This window comes from Eucalyptus grandis, chromosome 1 (genome assembly GCF_016545825.1).
Source record: "Eucalyptus grandis isolate ANBG69807.140 chromosome 1, ASM1654582v1, whole genome shotgun sequence".
Classification (NCBI taxonomy): domain Eukaryota; kingdom Viridiplantae; phylum Streptophyta; class Magnoliopsida; order Myrtales; family Myrtaceae; genus Eucalyptus; species Eucalyptus grandis.
In genome coordinates this window covers 22,965,801-22,984,033 of record NC_052612.1, presented here as the reverse complement: position 1 = coordinate 22,984,033, position 18,233 = coordinate 22,965,801, and the positions used below count along the sequence as shown (strand labels likewise).

Here is an 18,233-nt window from a genome sequence, read left to right as displayed (position 1 = left end):
AAGTTTAGTGGTAATCACGGCCCCATTGAGCAATTTTCTAGATTTAGTTGCATCACGATCCCACTTTGCACTTTTCTTAGATTTAGTGGCATCACGGCCTCACTCGGAAAATTTTTGATATTTAGTGGCATCACGGCCCCACTTGGCAACTTTCAATATTTAGTGGCATCATGGCCCCACTTGACAATTTTCTATTCAAATACCCGTATTATCCAATTTTTGGGATAAATCATCAATTTCACTCAATTTTCATAATCTAATACTCGAATAAATAAACAAAAAGCACCACTGTAATCAGCACAAAATTCTGGTCATTGACTATCCCGGTTGAATTTTTGAAAATTAAATAATTAATTAAATAATTATGAAGAATATTAAATAAATGCTAATAAATCCAATTTAGGCCCGTAATGCCTAATTGGACACCGAAGACCTGGAAAAATTTTGAAGTTCTTTCAATAAATATTAAAAAGTGTCTACTTGCTAAGAACACTAACTAACCACCTAAATAATCCATAATTAAATGAACTAATAATTAACCACCTAATCAATTAATTAACCTAATCAATCCCTAAGCATAATTAACCAACTAAGTGATGATTAGTGAGTTCAACTCACCCGCTTATTGAACCACTCGGTTCAAATCAATGGGGATGCGACGGGGACCAACTTTCTCCAAAGTGGACCAAACTTTCGAGGCCCGAAACTACCTCAAAACAGGCCCAAAACACCACTAGAAACCCACTAACAAACCCTCTGTTTGCTATTGTGAAAGAGAGGAAACAAGCTAGTTGGGAGCGGCAAGGCTCGGGAAAGGCTAAAAAGGACCAAACTGGGCCTTGATGGGGACTCATGGAGGTCGGAGGCGGGCCAAAAAACTCTGGCATGGGCTGAGGGAGCTGCTGGGATAGTGTGAGGACGTCGGGCTAAGTGGACGTGCGCGGAACAGCACGCGCGGGCAAAAGGGCATGGGACGGCTCGCGGCGGAGGGTGGTGGCGTGGCTGCTTCCGGCGGCTCCTTGCTTCTGCTGGTGGGAGAAAAACAAGGTGGAGGGGGAATGGTGATGGCCGGTTGGCTTGAGGAACAAGGAGAGGGGGACAAGGGCCCTACCTTGGCCAATTCTTCTCATCCATGGTCCAATTGCTCATCCTAGGACTCTTGAAATGGTCCAAAACCATAGGGAAAGGTGGGCATGCGAATTTCCAAGATTCCTCCTTCAATAAGACTTAGTTTCATTCTTAATTCAATCTAATTTGGCTTCAACAATTTCCGTTATCAAGTCAGTAATCAAATTTGTATTTTTTCATCATCAATTGAACCATCTTGCATCCCAAATGCGCGATCAAAAATAGTCTATGGCTTTTTTTCTAGACAAAAATGGCCCTAAGACAACTTTTTTTCAAAAAGTCTCGAGTTGCAGAAAAATATTCTAAGACTAAGTTGATGTTCTTAAAATTTATTGTGACATGACAGAACCTTCAATTTCTAAAATCGAATTCAAATTCGCGATTAATTTTAGTCAAGTGCATTTTTAGCGTGACCTAGGCTATCGGGTAGGTTTTAGAAATTTTTAGTGTAAATGACCCGTGGTCAATTTTTTTCGAGTCCACAATGAATCCACTCAACACATTGGCATCTCTTAGTTGTCGTGAAAATCTCGAGGATTCAAATATGGACACAAAGTACCAAAATGATAGAAAAATCAAATTAATGCCGATTGATGAGAATTTTGCAATTTAGTAGGATCACTCACATTTAACTACTCATTTCAAGCCAAATCGACCTATCTCTAATCTTTAATCGATTTATATTTGTGCTGTAATAATCTTGGCAAATTGCATAGTTGAGCAACCAATTCCTAGTCGAATTCTCAAGCCTATCGCATTAAAAATTTTTAATGACTCCTCTAAATAATCTAGTTATCTCGAGAGTGATGAGCTCTAAGAACAACCTTATAAACGTGTTGATGAAATGCCTATTTATTCATTAGAAAAACATGATTTAAAATCTAGAATGTTACATAACACCTAGGGTTGGGTCCATTAATGCCAAGCCTAGCACTCAGCCCCGCACCATGGTCCATCAAAGTCGGGCTCCAAACCCTAGCGCCCGGGCCACTTTTATTAAGGTCGGGCTTAGGATCCTAAAGCCCATGCCCTAGTCCCTAGCACTTAAGTCTATCAAGACCAAACTTGAGATTGATGCCGGTGCCTGAGTCAAAGAACATCAGGACTGAACTTGGGACCCTAGTGCCTATACTCAATTTCTTGGCAATCCATGTAGAAGTTGGTAGTGCCCAAATCATGTATGTCTATTTATAAAATTAAATAAGTTGTTTTTAACTAAATGATAGAAAATATTTTGCAGTTCACTTTCAAGTTTTAGTCAAAATCAGAAAATGTTATTATTTTTCTGAAAAGTGACGTCTAAAAAATATTATTTTCACGAAATAGTATCTAGTATAATTTTTAAGAACTCTATATATAGCTATTTTTCTCTCAAACCCTAGGGAGATCACACTAGGTGCAAGATTAATACTCATTTTTCTCTTGGGGAATCAATGCCACCTATAACAACCTGAATTTGCTGCATTTGTTAAGTTAATTAGGGTATTGAGATGGTGAGTGGTTCACATGAATTTTTTATTATATTTGCCTAATTACAACTTTGCCACAGCATTTGTGAAGTTTCATAAAAAAATCCAAGGAATCAATTTTAGAGCAATGATTTTTCAGCGCAAGACTTCACAAAAATTCATGAAATTTCTAAAAGAGTTGAGAAGGCAATGTAGAGCAAAAATTGATGAAAACATTTTGAGGGCTTATAAATATTGGAAAATTAACAGAACCCTGAACTTCTGGATTTTGTAATATCAACGTACGATGCAATTGAAGGAGATAAATTACTAATACGACTTTTTATATATTCAAATTATTTATTACTTGATACCATACAAAAGGGAGGGCCATTGCACAACAAAACCACCCGAAACCAAAAACCCAAGAGCCAATAGGCCCAAATCTCAAACCTAAGTAACTAAACCCAATGTGCTCGACACCTTAAAGCGATTAGGCCTGATGGACACTAAATTTTTAACTTGAGGTTTGACCAAATTTAGCCCCCCCCAAAAAAAAAAACAAAACAAAACAAAAAGCTTCATTGAAAGTCTCATCGAACCGCATAACTAGGTCATCCCCCTCAAGAGCTTTTTAATGATATCTTGATATCCCAAATCAAATTATCAGATCTTTAGATATCACATCTTTACAAATGATTGTCCAATCGTGAGTTGTTGGGAATTTTATGATTTGACCCAATTGAGTAAATCCGACTTCTAGATCAAGTCATAAGCTTTAGTGCTATCACAAGAATCATGGCCATTGTGTTTTTAATGAAGAAATATCATTACTTTTTACTCTAGTCATATGTTCATCCCTACTTTCAAAAATTTGTAACCCTAACATTTCAAAAAAAAAAAAAAAATCGAAACCACACTTTCAAAAAAGTAAGTGAATGTCCATCATCAATTGACAACTACCACATCGTAGTCAAGCTACGAGCTGGGCTTGTGTGCGGGCTGCCTTGCGCAAAGCTGAACACAAGGCCCACATTGCCTTGCACAAGGCCATTCTTATGAGCTTTTATTGGGTTGTCAATTTAGAATTCATATAATATAACGACTCGTGTGAAGTAGACTAACATAACTTCAGAGTACCTACTAACCCTTTGGAAGCCCCTAATAGCCTTGTGCAAAAAGGTCTTATAAATGGGGGCTCTCATTTGTATCTTTCTTGCATGTAATCAACTCTAAATCTCTATATTTTATGTTATGCCTTCAAATTCAAGTCACTAACTTTCTCTTTGCAAGGAAATTCCGGTGAGATACAAGCTTGCGGGGGATCCCGGAAGGGTACGAATTGAAGAAAATGGTGGGCCGTCAGTTGAGGGTTTTGAATCCCCTTTAGAAAACTTAGCGGGGCTAAAATGTTAAATTTATATAAATTAGCAGTAACTCTACTAGTTTTAAATTTGGCTTTTCATAAATAAATAGAATTTTGCAATGCCAAATTATTTTGAAAAATACAAAAATATGTTGCTACGTGTTATTTCGTTGAAATAAGTCTAGGGATTTCATATTTTTCACTAAGCGGTTATTATGCTTGTTTATATGCACGTCATGATTTTCAATATATTTTTAAGAAACCCGTTGTTATTTTCAAATTTCAAAAGAAGAATTATATATGGCATAATGGACGAAACTACCCCCTGTCTAAGTGGATCAAATTATAATGTGGCTTCCTCAAATTTCAACATTAAGAATGCATTATTAAATGAAACAAAATTTAGTCAATCGCACATCCATAAACGTCACAAATTTGAACTCATGCATAAATTATGTTTTCAAACACGTACATGTTACACAGAGTCATGCCACCTTGAGGAAGTTTTTTTCTTAATACGTCTCCAGAAAAATAAATAATTACATCAGTATTTTAGGAAGTTATTTGAGAATTGCATTTAATGGATTCAATTGAAGATGTCATACCGAAAGGACGTTAGCCCCTTCTCACGAGTAACAGAAACCCTGAAAATGAAATCCTTTAGCTTTCACAAGTGACAAATGCCTGTCCAATCAACCTAGCTTTCTTAAAAATATGGTGGCAACTCCAACTTTTATTTTGAAAAATCTCAAGGTTTTCAAAACCTTTTTTCTACTATAGAAGCAGTCCTGCCTCCTGGACCTCCAATCCCGGGATGGAAGGGGGCTGCTACAGACTAGCGACTCCACTATGGATTAGTTAGCAGTAACTACAAGAGGGTTCTGGCCAAGTGAATTTTTTTTCAATCACGTCTTTACAATTATCTTTTAATTTCCCAAAATTTGCATTTTACATCTGCTTGTTTCTTTAGTTATTTATTATTTCTGCAAAATTCAATTGTCTGTACACCTTATCTATATTTCTTGTGATATTGAGCTACTACACACGATCCTATCGCTTGCATTACACTGCATCCGCACATTCAACCAGTGACCATGCCTGGCCCAACTAGGAACCATAAGGTTAGAGAAACGGTCATTAAACCTATGGCCTTCGTGGCTGAACCCAACACGAGAACAGGCTTCAGTCAAATTGAGCCATTTGTCCACCAGCAGGCCTTTGGGAAGTTTTATGTATTCAGTCTAAGAGCTTGTATGTTTCTGCAGTTAGTTGAAATAAATGAAAAGAAATATCTTCTCTTCAGAAAAAATAAAATAAAATAGAATCTTTGATATCTAAAGGATAATTCTAAAAGATTGAATCAAATTTTCTAATATTTGTGTACATATTATCTAAAATCGATAAAAGCTAAGGAAATAAACTATCATAATCTTGGGAAATATATCCATCCTGCCTGCTGTTGTTGCCAATTGCAGCGAAATTAGCTCTATCTATATTTCTAGGTTTATATACCATTTTCTTGGTAAAAAAAATGTTGTATTCATGACTTAAAACGATACATGAGAAGTACATAGACTTTCATCATAAATCAAATCGAAGTGGATTAAAGGCTAGAATACTACAAAACAAAACCAAATCTAGAAAACAAGAAGAATCAACAAAGCATCAGTAGGGCTAAGTACATACTCGTTCTAAAAGAACGGATCTATCAAGCAAAATAATTGATAGCCAATCATTGAATCTCATATCGCCGTCAATGATAAGCACATGCTAGAAATGCCTTCTCCAATAACTATAGCATTGCCATTTGGTGATGCGTGCCTAGGTTTGGCTTCCTCTACACCATTGCCATATGGAGACAACCAAAATAGGTTAAATTAACACGGGTCTAACCTTTGGAAGAGCAAATCTTCATAGTTTAGTGAGACGTCAGAGTTCTTGCAATCATCATTGAAATTGGGGGCAGCGGACTTGTACACAGACAGAGCATAGGGGTATCAAATCTCGAAAACATTATTAAACTCTCTAAATCAAAAGAGAAGAACTCCTAAGTCTAGATCTAGATTTAGAGAGTTCAAACTCTTAAATCTAGAATTAGATCGGGAGCACAACTCCCAAATCTAGATTGGGAGAGAAAAGAGGAAAAGCACCAAAAATCTCAAAGAAAATCAAAATGGATGGAGAAGAGGGTGAGATTAGCTTAAACCCTCCCCATGGTTGAAGGTTGAAAAAGACTAGATTTATAGTTGATTGAGTATTATCTGAACTCGTCCCACCAGACAAGCTAATCGAGATCTACAATGGTGTCGCTTGGCATTATGTGTAAAAAGACTTTTTTTTGGCTCAAGGTTGTCATATATAGATATTTCCTATTGAATATCTCACACCACATGTCTATAGAGAGTTAAATAAGAGATATATATAAAATCTCCGTCCACCTGATAGGAAAGAACTTGCGTTGGACTTGAATTCCAATTCAAAGGCCAGTGAATTTCTAATAGACTAGCCAATTCTAAAAGAAAAAATATTAAAATCATAGAAATGAGAAAGAAAAGACATACCCAATTTACTAAATAATTATAAGAGATACATACACCAAATAATATGCTAACTAAAAACTAAAAGGGTAAACTTTGATAATAATAGATACACCAAATATTAGAAAAATAGAATTTAAATCTTTAGCAAATCATATGTGATACTCCCCCTCAAGATGGCACATCGAGATCAGAATGCTCAATTTGCAAATGAGAAATGCAAATTAATCTCGACCCAATGACTTGGTAAAAATATTTGCTAGTTGAAGTACAGTGGCCACATGCTTGATTCTAATGGTGCTTGACTGTAAATGTTCGTGAACAAAGTGGCAATTAATCTTGATGTGATTTGCTTGTTCGTGAAATATCGGTTTGCCGCGATGTGTTAGGCAGCTTGGTTGTCACAATAAAGACCCATCGATTTGTCATGCAATAGCCCAAGGGAGGCAAGTAAAGTGTGTAACCGAATTAGTTCACTAACGGCAATTGCCATAGCACGATATTCAACTTGAGTAGAGGATTGATAAATTGTGGTCTATTTCTTGGTACTCTAAGAGATAGGAGAGCCACCAAGCATAACAAAGTAAGTAGTAATCGATCGCCAAGTGAGCAGGAAACTTGCCCAATCGAAGTCACAAAAGGCAGTCAAGTTAAGAGAAGTCGGGACTGATAATAGAATCGGTTGTCCTGAGTTTTTCTTGAGATATCAAAGAACTCGTATAGTTGCTTCCTAGTGCTACTCTGATGTGGATAAAATCCGTTGTTGCTTGAACTGAAAAACTTGTGGATAGAATAACATAATCCAGGTCAAGTGATAGTGAGATAAAGTAGATGTCCCACTAATCAACAGTAATGACTTAGGCTTTCATGATAGGTCCAATTGTTATAGCAAACCGGTGTTGTTGCTCCATTGGAGAAGTCGTTGGTTTAGTTGCTAGCATGCCACATTTCGATAGGATGTCAAGTACATAATTTCTCTATCCTAGAAATAACCTTGAATTCGTCCTCATTACTTAAGTTCCAAAAAAATATGTTAAAGGCATGCATGACAACATTTTTATTTCAAAAACCAATTTGTGGCTAGAAATTGATTTCTCAATTTCTATTCTTGAACGAGTTTTCAAGTAAAGAAATGCATTTAATAACAATTCAAAATTTATGTTTCTAAAATAGAGATTCGTTTGATAAGAGAATAAAATTTCTATTTCTAGGGAAACGGTGGCGGGCTTCGGTAGTAGGCCGCGAGCAGCAAGTGGGTGGTGTTCAGAGGCCGACTGTAGACATTTAGCATCCCACAGACGGCAAGTGGGTGGTGGGCATGATGAGAGCATGATGAGAATAATTTTCATTTCTCACTTTTGTTTCAAAAATAGAAAAGCTAAAAATTTTAGCTTTTGATTTATACTTCAAATCTATTTTGGAATATAAATTTGTTTTAAAATAGAAAAATGAAGTTGTGTTATCAAACAAATTTCTATTCCAAACTTGTTTTGGGAAATAGAAATATAAAGAAATAAATAACGAAATAGAAATTTTTTCATGAGCGCAAGGTAAAATGTTTAGCTTTTCTATTTCTGGAATAAAAGTGAGAAATGAAAACTCTTCTCATTGTTCACTTTTGTCATAGCCCTCCGCCCACTTGTCGCTTGTGGGACACTAGCCACTCGCTACCGATTGCCTGTTGCCAATCGCCAAACACCCGCCGTCGACCGCTAGACGCCCCCCCCTCTAGAAATAGAAATTTTATTCTATCATCAAACAAATTTCTCTTCCAAAAATAGAAATTTTAAGTTGTCATCAAACACATTTATTTGCTTAGAAACTCGTATAGATAATAGAAATTGAGAAATCAATTTTTAGTTAGAAATTGATTTATATTCCAAAAATGTTGTTATGCATGCCCTAAGTGGTCAAGATCCTTTATGAAAAAACTCATCAAGGTATCCTCTGAGCATTGCACACTATTTTGAATTATTGCCTACCTAGATGAGATCATCAACATATTCTAACACGACTAGAAAAGTACTACAATGAGAATTTGTGAACAACGGATGATCTGCTAATGATTGATCAAAACCATATTCCCTCAATGTATTAGAGAATTTTGAAATCTAATTTCAAGATGCTTGTTGAAGACTATATAAGGACTTTTGAAATTGATATACCCAATTTGAAACTGTTGTCATGAAACATGGTGGAAGCTTCATATAAATTTCCTCATCCAAGTTGCCATATAGAAATGTATTGTTGACATCCATTTGATGTAACTCCCAATTACGAGCCAATGCAACTGCAAGAAAACATAGTACACTAACTAGTTTAGCCACTGGTGTGAAGGTTTCATGGAGGTCCATGCCCTCTATCTAGGTGAATTTGGCGATTAGGCTTTATATCACTCAATACTATCATTAGCTCGATACTTGAAATTGTAAATCCACTTGCACCCAATGGGTTTCTCATCCTTTGGTAAAATTGCCAAATTCCAAGTCTTATTATCTTTGAGGGCTTTAAATTATGCTACCATCGCTTCTCTCCACAAAGGATTCTTAATAGCCTCAATGTGATTCCTAGGCTCAATATCATATCCACAACAGCTAAAAGGCAATGTGAGGCTCAATATATTTTTCATAAGAAATGAACTTCTTGATTGGATAGACTGTACCTAAATATATCGATGGAGTGCGCTGTGGAGCTAAGGTCTTCTTTTGGACCACATGGCACACATATTCTCGCAAATGGATTGGTTGTCTTTTTGTCAAGTAAGGCAATTTGTGACTAGAATCTGGTCATTGGGCTGCTTACTAGGTTGCTCTTCAACTTGGGATGTATTATCACAATCTTCCATACTATCCACCCTTTTTTCTTCAACTTGGACCACTTGGCTTGGTACCATTTTTTCCTTCCCTTGAGGTTGATTCCACCCTTTATCAATAGGATCTAGTTCGCGAGCTGGTGTCAAAAGAGGAAGAAAGTCTTGATTCTCATGTATAGGTTGTTGAGCAAATAGGAAATTCTCTTCATAGAAAACAATATCGTGAGAAGCCAATAATTCTTCATTTTCCAATTTAGAAACCTCTCAACCCCTTTGTAACATATGGATATCCCAAAAATACACATTTTCTTGCCATTTCTTCAAATTTGTCTGTGTTGTGCAACATTTTGTGAGCATAGTATAGTGCACTAAAAACTTGTAAATGACTATAATTCGGGGGGTTTCCCAAACGAAAGCTCGAAAGGCATTTTTCTAGACAATAATACAATTGAAGTATAATTAATTAAACAAGTAGTTGTTAATATGCATTCACCCCAAAAACGAAACGGTAAATTTGCTTGAAAACTAAGTGTCTGTGCTATGTTGAGGACGCATTGGTGTTTTCTTTAAACTTGCCAATTCTGCTATGGCATATAGGTGCATGACGTCTAATGCTTGACTTCACTTTTGGGGGAAAAAAATCCTTCATGGGACTAGAAAAAAATTCATGGCCAATATCACTTCGCACCATTTTAACTACTCGACCAAACTGGGTTTTTACCATATGATAAAAATTAACAAAGACTTTGTATGGCGTGAGGAAATCAGCAGCGAGTCCGGCACGGCGGAGCTCGCGGCGGATCGTCGGGGACGGCGTCGGGACGACACTGAAGCAGAAAGTGGCGGGCGACGGTGACGAGGCGAAGGTCTGGTGCAGCGACGGCGTCGGGGGATGGCGATGGCACGGCTCGGCACAGCGACGGCGTTGGGGGGTGGCGGCGGCACAGCTCGAGGCGGCTCTCTCGCGGATCTGCAGATCTGCCCTCAGATCTCGACCCTTCTCTTCCTCCGCCCTCCGCTCAGCCCCTCACTCTCTCTGGCTTCTCTCCCGCTCGGCCCCTCTCCGGCACGCCGATCGGCCTTGGGGCGGCCGGACCGGCGTCGCCTCAGCCGCCCTCCTGCTCCGCTTTGAAGGCGCGTTCCATCCGTCGCCAGCTGCTCCACGTGTGTCGCCGTCCGCCTGTCCGTTCGGCCATCGCGCGCGTCCGGAGCTCCCCTGCGCGTGCAGCATATCTGCTGGGGAAGAAGACAAAGGGGAAGAAGACAAACGAGAGAAGGGGGCCGGGCTGGGCCCTGGGGGCCCCACGCGAGGAGAAAAAAAAGGGGCTGGGCGCAAAGGCCCAGCCCCAATGGGCTGCTGGAATTTTCTTTTTATTTTTTTATTATTTATTTCTTGTTGTTATTATTATTATTATTACTACCCGAAAAAAGTAGAAAAAAGGAAAATAAAAGCTAAGCCTTAATTTAAAATATCTAGGCGAAACTTAGGTCAACAAAAGGTTAAGGTGTTTTGGGAAAATAAAGTCAGAATGCGACCACCGCAACCGGTTAAACATAAAGTAATACATAAACGATTTATAGGACATGCCCTTAAGCTTTTAAAGAAGACGCAAATTACATTTTCAGTCTTAATACACCCCTAAGTGCGAGACACTCAATATGTGTGGGTAAATGATTTATCAACACCAAACATCACTTGTAAAGAGCAAAAATCTGGATGAAAAGGGGATTTGGTAGATTCAAACGACTTTATCTAGGATGATGTTGAAGTTCATAAATACGTTAAATTTAGTTTAGATATAATATCAACGGTGATATGATTCATAATAGGACTACAAAATGATACTGGGCACAATATTGTAGGTAGTTTTGGTTATACAATCATTTGTAAAAGTAGTTTACAAAATTTTCCTTCTCATATCGAGAAGAGGGCGTTTTTGGGGGCCTTTTTTTTGGTTTTTTTTTTTGGGGTTGGAGGGCGAGGGCGATGCTCCATATGAATGAGGAAGACCACCAATTGGAGGACTGTACCTGCTCCTATGGGAATGTACCCTTCAGTTCTAAGAGAATATAATAGTAATAATTATGTCCTCTAGGGTTTCGTAGTTCCCAATTAGCATTCCCTTCAAGGGAATAATAATATATATGGAAGCAGACCCGCACAGGGTGAGAATTGGAGGTCATTCCCTGGTCAAGGGTACTACCTAAACTAATAATTAAAATAAAATAATCATTCGTCACTACTATTAAAAGTGCAACATCGGGTGAACTCATTAAAATGTGCATGTGCTCTCCTGCCGCAGCCCTTCAAACTTATGCAGGTCTTTTAAATTACTTGTAAATTTAGGATTTTATTGTGAACGATCTTAATGTAGGAAAAATAAATCTTTTCTATAGGTTGTACGATATTCTTTTCTAGATGATTTATATTTCCTACATAATTTTTCTCCTCTGATTATATTTTGCACTTAGAAGTTACAATGAAAGGGTATTTAAGATCACATTTGTTAATCTATCCTACTTCTCATTCTTTTTGAATTTATAATGCTTTATGAAAATGAGATAAGTTGCTAACAATGTGCGTAATCAAGTTTTTTTTTTTTTTTGTACATAATAATTTAGCAGGAGTGGAGGTTATCTCATTCCAAGGCTAGGGCATGCCAAAGGCCGACATTGAGGACTTAAAGTGGACTTATAAATCACCTACAAATGGATGTGAAGTGTCTGAACCTAGGCAATCGAACCTACATATTCTTTTTGAGTAAATGTGGTGAGGAATGTGAAAGCCTAGATTTTGCAATGTTTGAATGGGTGGGGATCGAATTAGATAATCAAAAGTTAACCATCACACGTCAACCGTCATTCACGCTATAGATAGTAATAGAAATATTATACATATTTATAGTATGACAAAAGTCTGATTCAAAATTTAAATTAGTAGGTGGAGAGAGATTATATAAATATAAGGCTTATTGAAACCCTATAGATAAGCAAAAATACAAGATTGTAGGTATTTTGTGTTAAATTGAAGTGGGATTTGAATCCAGCATGGTATTTGCTTTAATTTAGCCTAGATGGTAGTCTTCTTTGGGGGAGAATGTAAGAATTCCTCAATCCTATTTCTGAAATTGGCTACCCACCTACTTCTTTTTGGAAGACTTTTAGCGGTGATTCTTAGGATAGTTTATTAATTACATATTCACTGTAGGTATATCAGAACGAAAGACACTTGCTATCTAGAAGATATTGACCGCAAATGAGAAAATTGGCAATGGTTAGGAAAAGCAAGTGATTCTAAAATATCACTTTAATGAACCTAGTAGAGGTAGGAACACGTCAAAATAGAAAAATACATAAAATATTGGTCAATATCAAATTCTTTTTTGAAATAATTTTTTTTTTTTGGCCCAACCGTTTTGCTTTATATGTATACCGTGTGGTGCCTTTCTAAATCGTCGCTCTACCACAAATTCTAGGGGTTACTACAATATCGTGGAGGGTTTTGTGACATAAAAAGTATGGTGAGGTGTCATAGGATTGACAGTGGTTTACTTCGATCTAATATTTGACAACGATTAATCAAATCAATAGTTTAGATAATTTTAATCTGACGGTCGAGATGATTCCCGGCAATTAGTGAATATTATCAAAGAAAATTACAGAGAGAACCCAGACGTTATGTCGATGTGAAAAGAACTCATGAGCTCGGAACGCCTTGCCATGCAAATTATACCCTAAGCTGTCAGTCTCAGTTTAAATAAAACCCTGCAGAGAATCCCTCCAAGTACAGCCAAAACTACACTGAAATTCCTTCATATATTCGTTATTTTACTCTATTTCAAGGAATTGGCAAGAATGCTTTTAGGGACAACGTGAGAATAAGCTCCAAAATTCCTCAGCTCGAACTCCCATAAACACTGCATGAGGAGGACAGAAAAACGACATCTGAGCCCATGTGCAACTTCTGCCTTCTGCCCTCCAAGAATCATTCAGAGCTTGATTAGCTGTTGTAACGCTAAACCTATGTGTTTTCATTTGTTTCTGATCGATACCCTAATAAAGACAAACACCATAATATGTTCGATCGTCTTTGAACTCTCCACAGAGATTTATTCGTCGTTATCACAAGCCAAAAAACTATCGGATCTCACCTTTACTAATTATACTTTCTTTCACCACGATTTTCTTCTTGAATAATATCATATTATATGGAACACCACTTGATCGCAAGTTTGTTAAATCATCACTACATGATAAGATGGTGGAGATCGTACAAACTCAAGTGTCCGATGGGGTGTTCGACACATGCATCATTTAGTTAATTAAATGCATGATGTGTTAAGGACGTTTACTTGATCTTGTATTATAAATAGCTTGTACAGTTTTCGTTGGTGAATTCAGTGGAATTAATAATCTTATCTTAATTCATGTTTTCACTTTTCACTGAAATACCTTCAATTGTATTGCCATATAGTTAGCGAGAAACTTTAGGTAGAATTTTAACATCCCCAGCAAAAAGAAACCATGATAAAAACTAAGCAAAAAGAGAAGAAAACAAAAAACTTAAGTTGGAGCTTACGTATAGGAAAATGAGACATGGTGTCTCAATACTAGAATTTAGTATGAACTTAGTCAGAATTTGCTTGATTCTAGTTTGAGTGCCGTTCCTTCACATGCATCTTTGAATTCCACCGCACAAGAGGCCGTCAAAATCATTGGAACTGCACCGCTAAACAAAATAATGCCAAAAAAAGCACAATTCAAACCCACGAGTAAGAGATTTTTCTACTAAGACTCCGTCAAAAATCTCACATGCGAAGCTTACTGTTCTAAGGGGGAACTTACCACATGAATTTGGATAGAGCCTTTAGTAAATGGTAACATTCTTTCTAAGTGATGAAGAATATATGTCCTCGGCATATCAAAGTTTTCTTATGCTTTATCTCCGCTAAATTATCAAGGGAGAAAAGAGAAGAGAATAGACAACACTTATTAGCTGAACCACGCACTGATTTCAGTTAGGGTTTTGCAGCGGAATCAAAACACATACCCTTGCTGGGCTAGGGCATACTAACCCATTAATATATTCGCAAAGGAACAAAACAAGCGTACACATGCCAATGAGTCGTGATGCGATGATATTCTCTCCGTGGATTAAAAAACGTTTGTTAAATTACCCTGCAGAATACTTAAATGAATTGATTCCAAGGAGTTGTTGGCAAATTTGGATGGATTGAGAGAGAGAGAGTTGTCAGAGAAAAAGCAAGATGATAGTACACATGCATATGGACTTATATGCAGAGCAGTTAACAGTAAACCGAAGCAGAGATCTGAATCACGAAGATGATGATCATGATGATAAAAGAATAGTACAAAATGAAAAAGGGTGTCCATGTTGTGATGTATCTGACTTATATGCCTTTTGGAAACTCATCAATCTCCGAGTCTTTTTTTGGGCGGTCTTGTGTTTTAGTTAGAGTACTGATAGAATGTCAGTGAGGTACTAAATGGGAAAAAGTGCTCACCAGACTCCATGCAAAACTTTTCTCTCTCTCTCTCTCTCTCACGGGATAGTCCAGTTTAACTTGTAGTTGGCATTTGATGACTATATTTCAAGCGCTGCATGAACAATTTGGTAGGTGAAAAAGATGGGGTTCTTTTGGAACTTGCAGTACAACAAAAACGAAGTACTTTTCCTCAGCACTTCCCAAGAGACACAAGGAGGTTAAACTATAGCACTCTTGGACAGATTAAGACTGAAGGATGAAGAAATTCACTCCCTAGTCCTCTTCAACTCAAAGTCTTGGAATTGCATGGCTTTGAGAAGAAAAGAAAAGAAAAACCACAAAACAAAGACAGCGGATGCCCGCAAACATGGTTCACCACTTTCGAACAATGCAAAAGAATCATGGAAACTAACGACGATGAGACCTCAATTTTGCATCTTCCATAGTAAAGATCGACGAAACAATTTAACTTCTTCAACAAGAAGGGATCTGTTTTGTGACCACCGAAACAAGGTATATATGATATTGAATTAAGCAACCTTCACAAAGCGTAGAACACTATGCGACCAAACTAAGCCCATCTCTTTTCTGAATTCTGCAATTGCTTTCCTTGTTGATTTTGTTACACCATGTAAAATCCAATACACTTTACGTACAGAGTCAAGTAATCACTTTCAAAGTGAAGAAGCTTCAACCTTTCCAGATCAAAGCGAGAAAGAAGGTGAGGAAGAAGACCCAAATAGAAATGCATAAACACAAGAACGACAAACACTCAAACACTTCAGCTCTGCAAATTTACCTTAGGCCGGTCGCCAAGCCGAAGCTCAAGATCTAAGTCTTCTATGGGGCGAGGGCTTATTTCACATACCTCAGCTGGTTGGACATGATGCCTGACCACTGCGCTAGGTTTTAGAAAGAATGGCAAATTTGAAGCATCAGTTCTCTTTCTCTTGCGACTAATCGCCTCTTCATCGCAACTAGAAAGAGTTGGTCGACTCTGGATGAATAAGTTTAAGCTCACCGACATATCTGTCTTCACAAGATCTTTAGCCCTTTCTCCTTCTCTATGTAACGTGCTGGAGTTCTCTCCTATCAGATCAGCATCAACAATACGGCAACATTTCTCACCGAGCAAATTTGATCTAGACGGCAAGCAGGACATCGTGGTCTGAGCACGGCTTTCACTTGTAAGGGAAGAGTAATAAGGGTTAATGACCGTGGAGCGATCATTGTAAACACCTTCAATCAGCGGAGAGGAAACCCTAGAAGGTGATGCTGAGGTAGGAGAAATGAAAGCACCTGGTCGGATAGAATTAGGGTTAGGGTTATAAAACAAGGTGCAAAGCTGAGGACGAGAAGGGAAACCCAAGTGTGGCATTGACTCTCGAATGTGATTAGGGTGATTTTGATGCTCAGGATGAAGAATTTCACTCTGGGGAACTGGAGATTGCTTCAATCTCGCCCTATCTCTCCTGTGGACATTCATGTGACCACCAAGAGCTTGAGCTGACCTGAATTCCCTCCTACAGAAGCTGCAAGAATAAGATCGCGGAGGCCATATGCACCCTCCAAGCGACCCAGCTGCGTCCTCAGCAAACGCTTGCTCCTCCCACGAGTCATCATATGAGGGGTTATTCGGCAACTTTGAAGGGAGAACTCAGCGTTCTCTTTGGCCACATCAAGAACTGATGAGCATGCTCCATTTTTGCAACTCCAGAATATCTATCTTCCCCCAGCTCCAGAGGGATTAAGGGATCTGAAGTTTTAGGAGAAGATCATATGATAAGTCTTTATATCGTCTAGAGAAGAAACTGAAGGAGAGATAACCACAGAATCTGAGACAAAAGGGAAGCTTTTGCTTAACAGGGTTGATATGGGAAGGTGAAGTGGTGGGTACTCTACCTTCCTGTCTCAGTTAAGCTACTCTTTTGTTTTTGAGGGTTTTTTTTTTTTTTTTTTTCCCATCTCACGCACACACACACACACCCACACTTTCCTTGGTAGAGAGAGAGAGAGAGAGAGAGAGCCAAAAACGAGTGGGTCCTTGGGGGACTGTCTCTGAGCAGTATCGGGCTTGCTTGAAGACAAACTTCATATCATGTCTGACTGAAACGTCCTTAAAATGATCCAGTAAAAAGGGGGGTTTTGCTATTATCCTTATTCATTATCAGCAACAGTACTTGTGCTCAAAGACAATGTCACCTTGGAGGCACATTACCAGGCTACTTAGAGACCACTGCCCAAGAATATCCATTTTTTGCATGTACATAAGAGTATTTTTATTACCCTTCCTTTATTTTAATTAACTGATTAGACTGAGCACAAAACCTGCAACTGTCTGTCATCCAAACAACGGAAAGATATAATGTCGATGAAGAGGGCAATATTGGGTGGGAAAAACCGAAGGGCAGGGAAAATTTGTATGCATTTCAGAATGGTGACTTTTAGACCAAGGAAACCAAAGTGAGCTGACTGAAATTAGGTGAAGAAGTTACGTCCTAGAAGTTGCTAGAGTTCACTCCTCTTCTTCTTCTCTTCACTTAACCATCTTATTCAACCTCCATGAAGGGGAAGATTAGAGCTATGTCTCTCCCTCCCTTCCCTTTTTCTTTTTCTTTGGCTAATTTAAATCTTTGTTTACCTTTTCTTACTTTCCTCCTGTTTTGTGGAGTTTTTCTCTTTTGATCTTGTCTACATTTAGAAGCTTCTCTCTTCCGGTTTGAGAAGATTTTTATGAGTATGATCTTAGGTTTTCGCTTCCCTCAGGTTTCATTAGTGTACAAGTCCAATTTTGAAGAAGATCATAGGACATTCATGAAGATTTTGCTCTCATAAGTATCAAATATATACTTGTTTAACCTTGTTACTTTGAACGGCGATGGTGTTGGGGATGCTGAATCTAGGCACGTAGGACTTAAAGCCATAGCAATATTTAGAGATCTTAATGTGTGCTCATTACTAAAAAAAGATTCGGTGATTAGCTGTCAATTTTGATTTGAAATAATTATAGATCTGCATTTTGAGCGTGTGACCCTTAACCTTGTTATAATGATTCATCTCATTATCTAGAGCTTGTTTTATATTGAAATTGTTTAGTATGTGTTTTGGTTTGTAGTTGGACTACGATGTTTCTCTCTTGTATTTATATTGAAATGAATGGAATGTTACTTTGACCAAAAAAAGAAAAAAAGTAAGAAACTTAAACATTAAACATGCCATTATCCAATAATTTATAATTTTGAATTTGATTCAACTCTTCATATTTCACTCGGTATTTCATCTCACATGAGGTTCTTATTTATCTTCTCTTTCTTGAACTCTACAATTAGACTAGGTTTCAGTTATAGTCACCGATTTTTTTTAGTGGTTTTCGCAAATTGATCATTGAACTCTGACTTCATTAACATAATGCACTGAACATCATCATCATCATCA

At 37.8% G+C, this 18,233-nt stretch overlaps 1 protein-coding gene across 1 annotated transcript; it reads right to left on the bottom strand.

Moving 5' to 3' along the window:
• Positions 1-15,391: 15,391 nt before the first annotated feature.
• LOC104436766 (zinc finger protein 10) lies at positions 15,392-16,455 on the bottom strand (the record flags this gene model as incomplete). The annotated part of the gene is made up of 1 exon (XM_010049642.3): positions 15,392-16,455. A coding segment is annotated over one exon (876 nt), but the record flags the coding sequence as incomplete, so codon positions are not given.
• Positions 16,456-18,233: the final 1,778 nt, after the last annotated feature.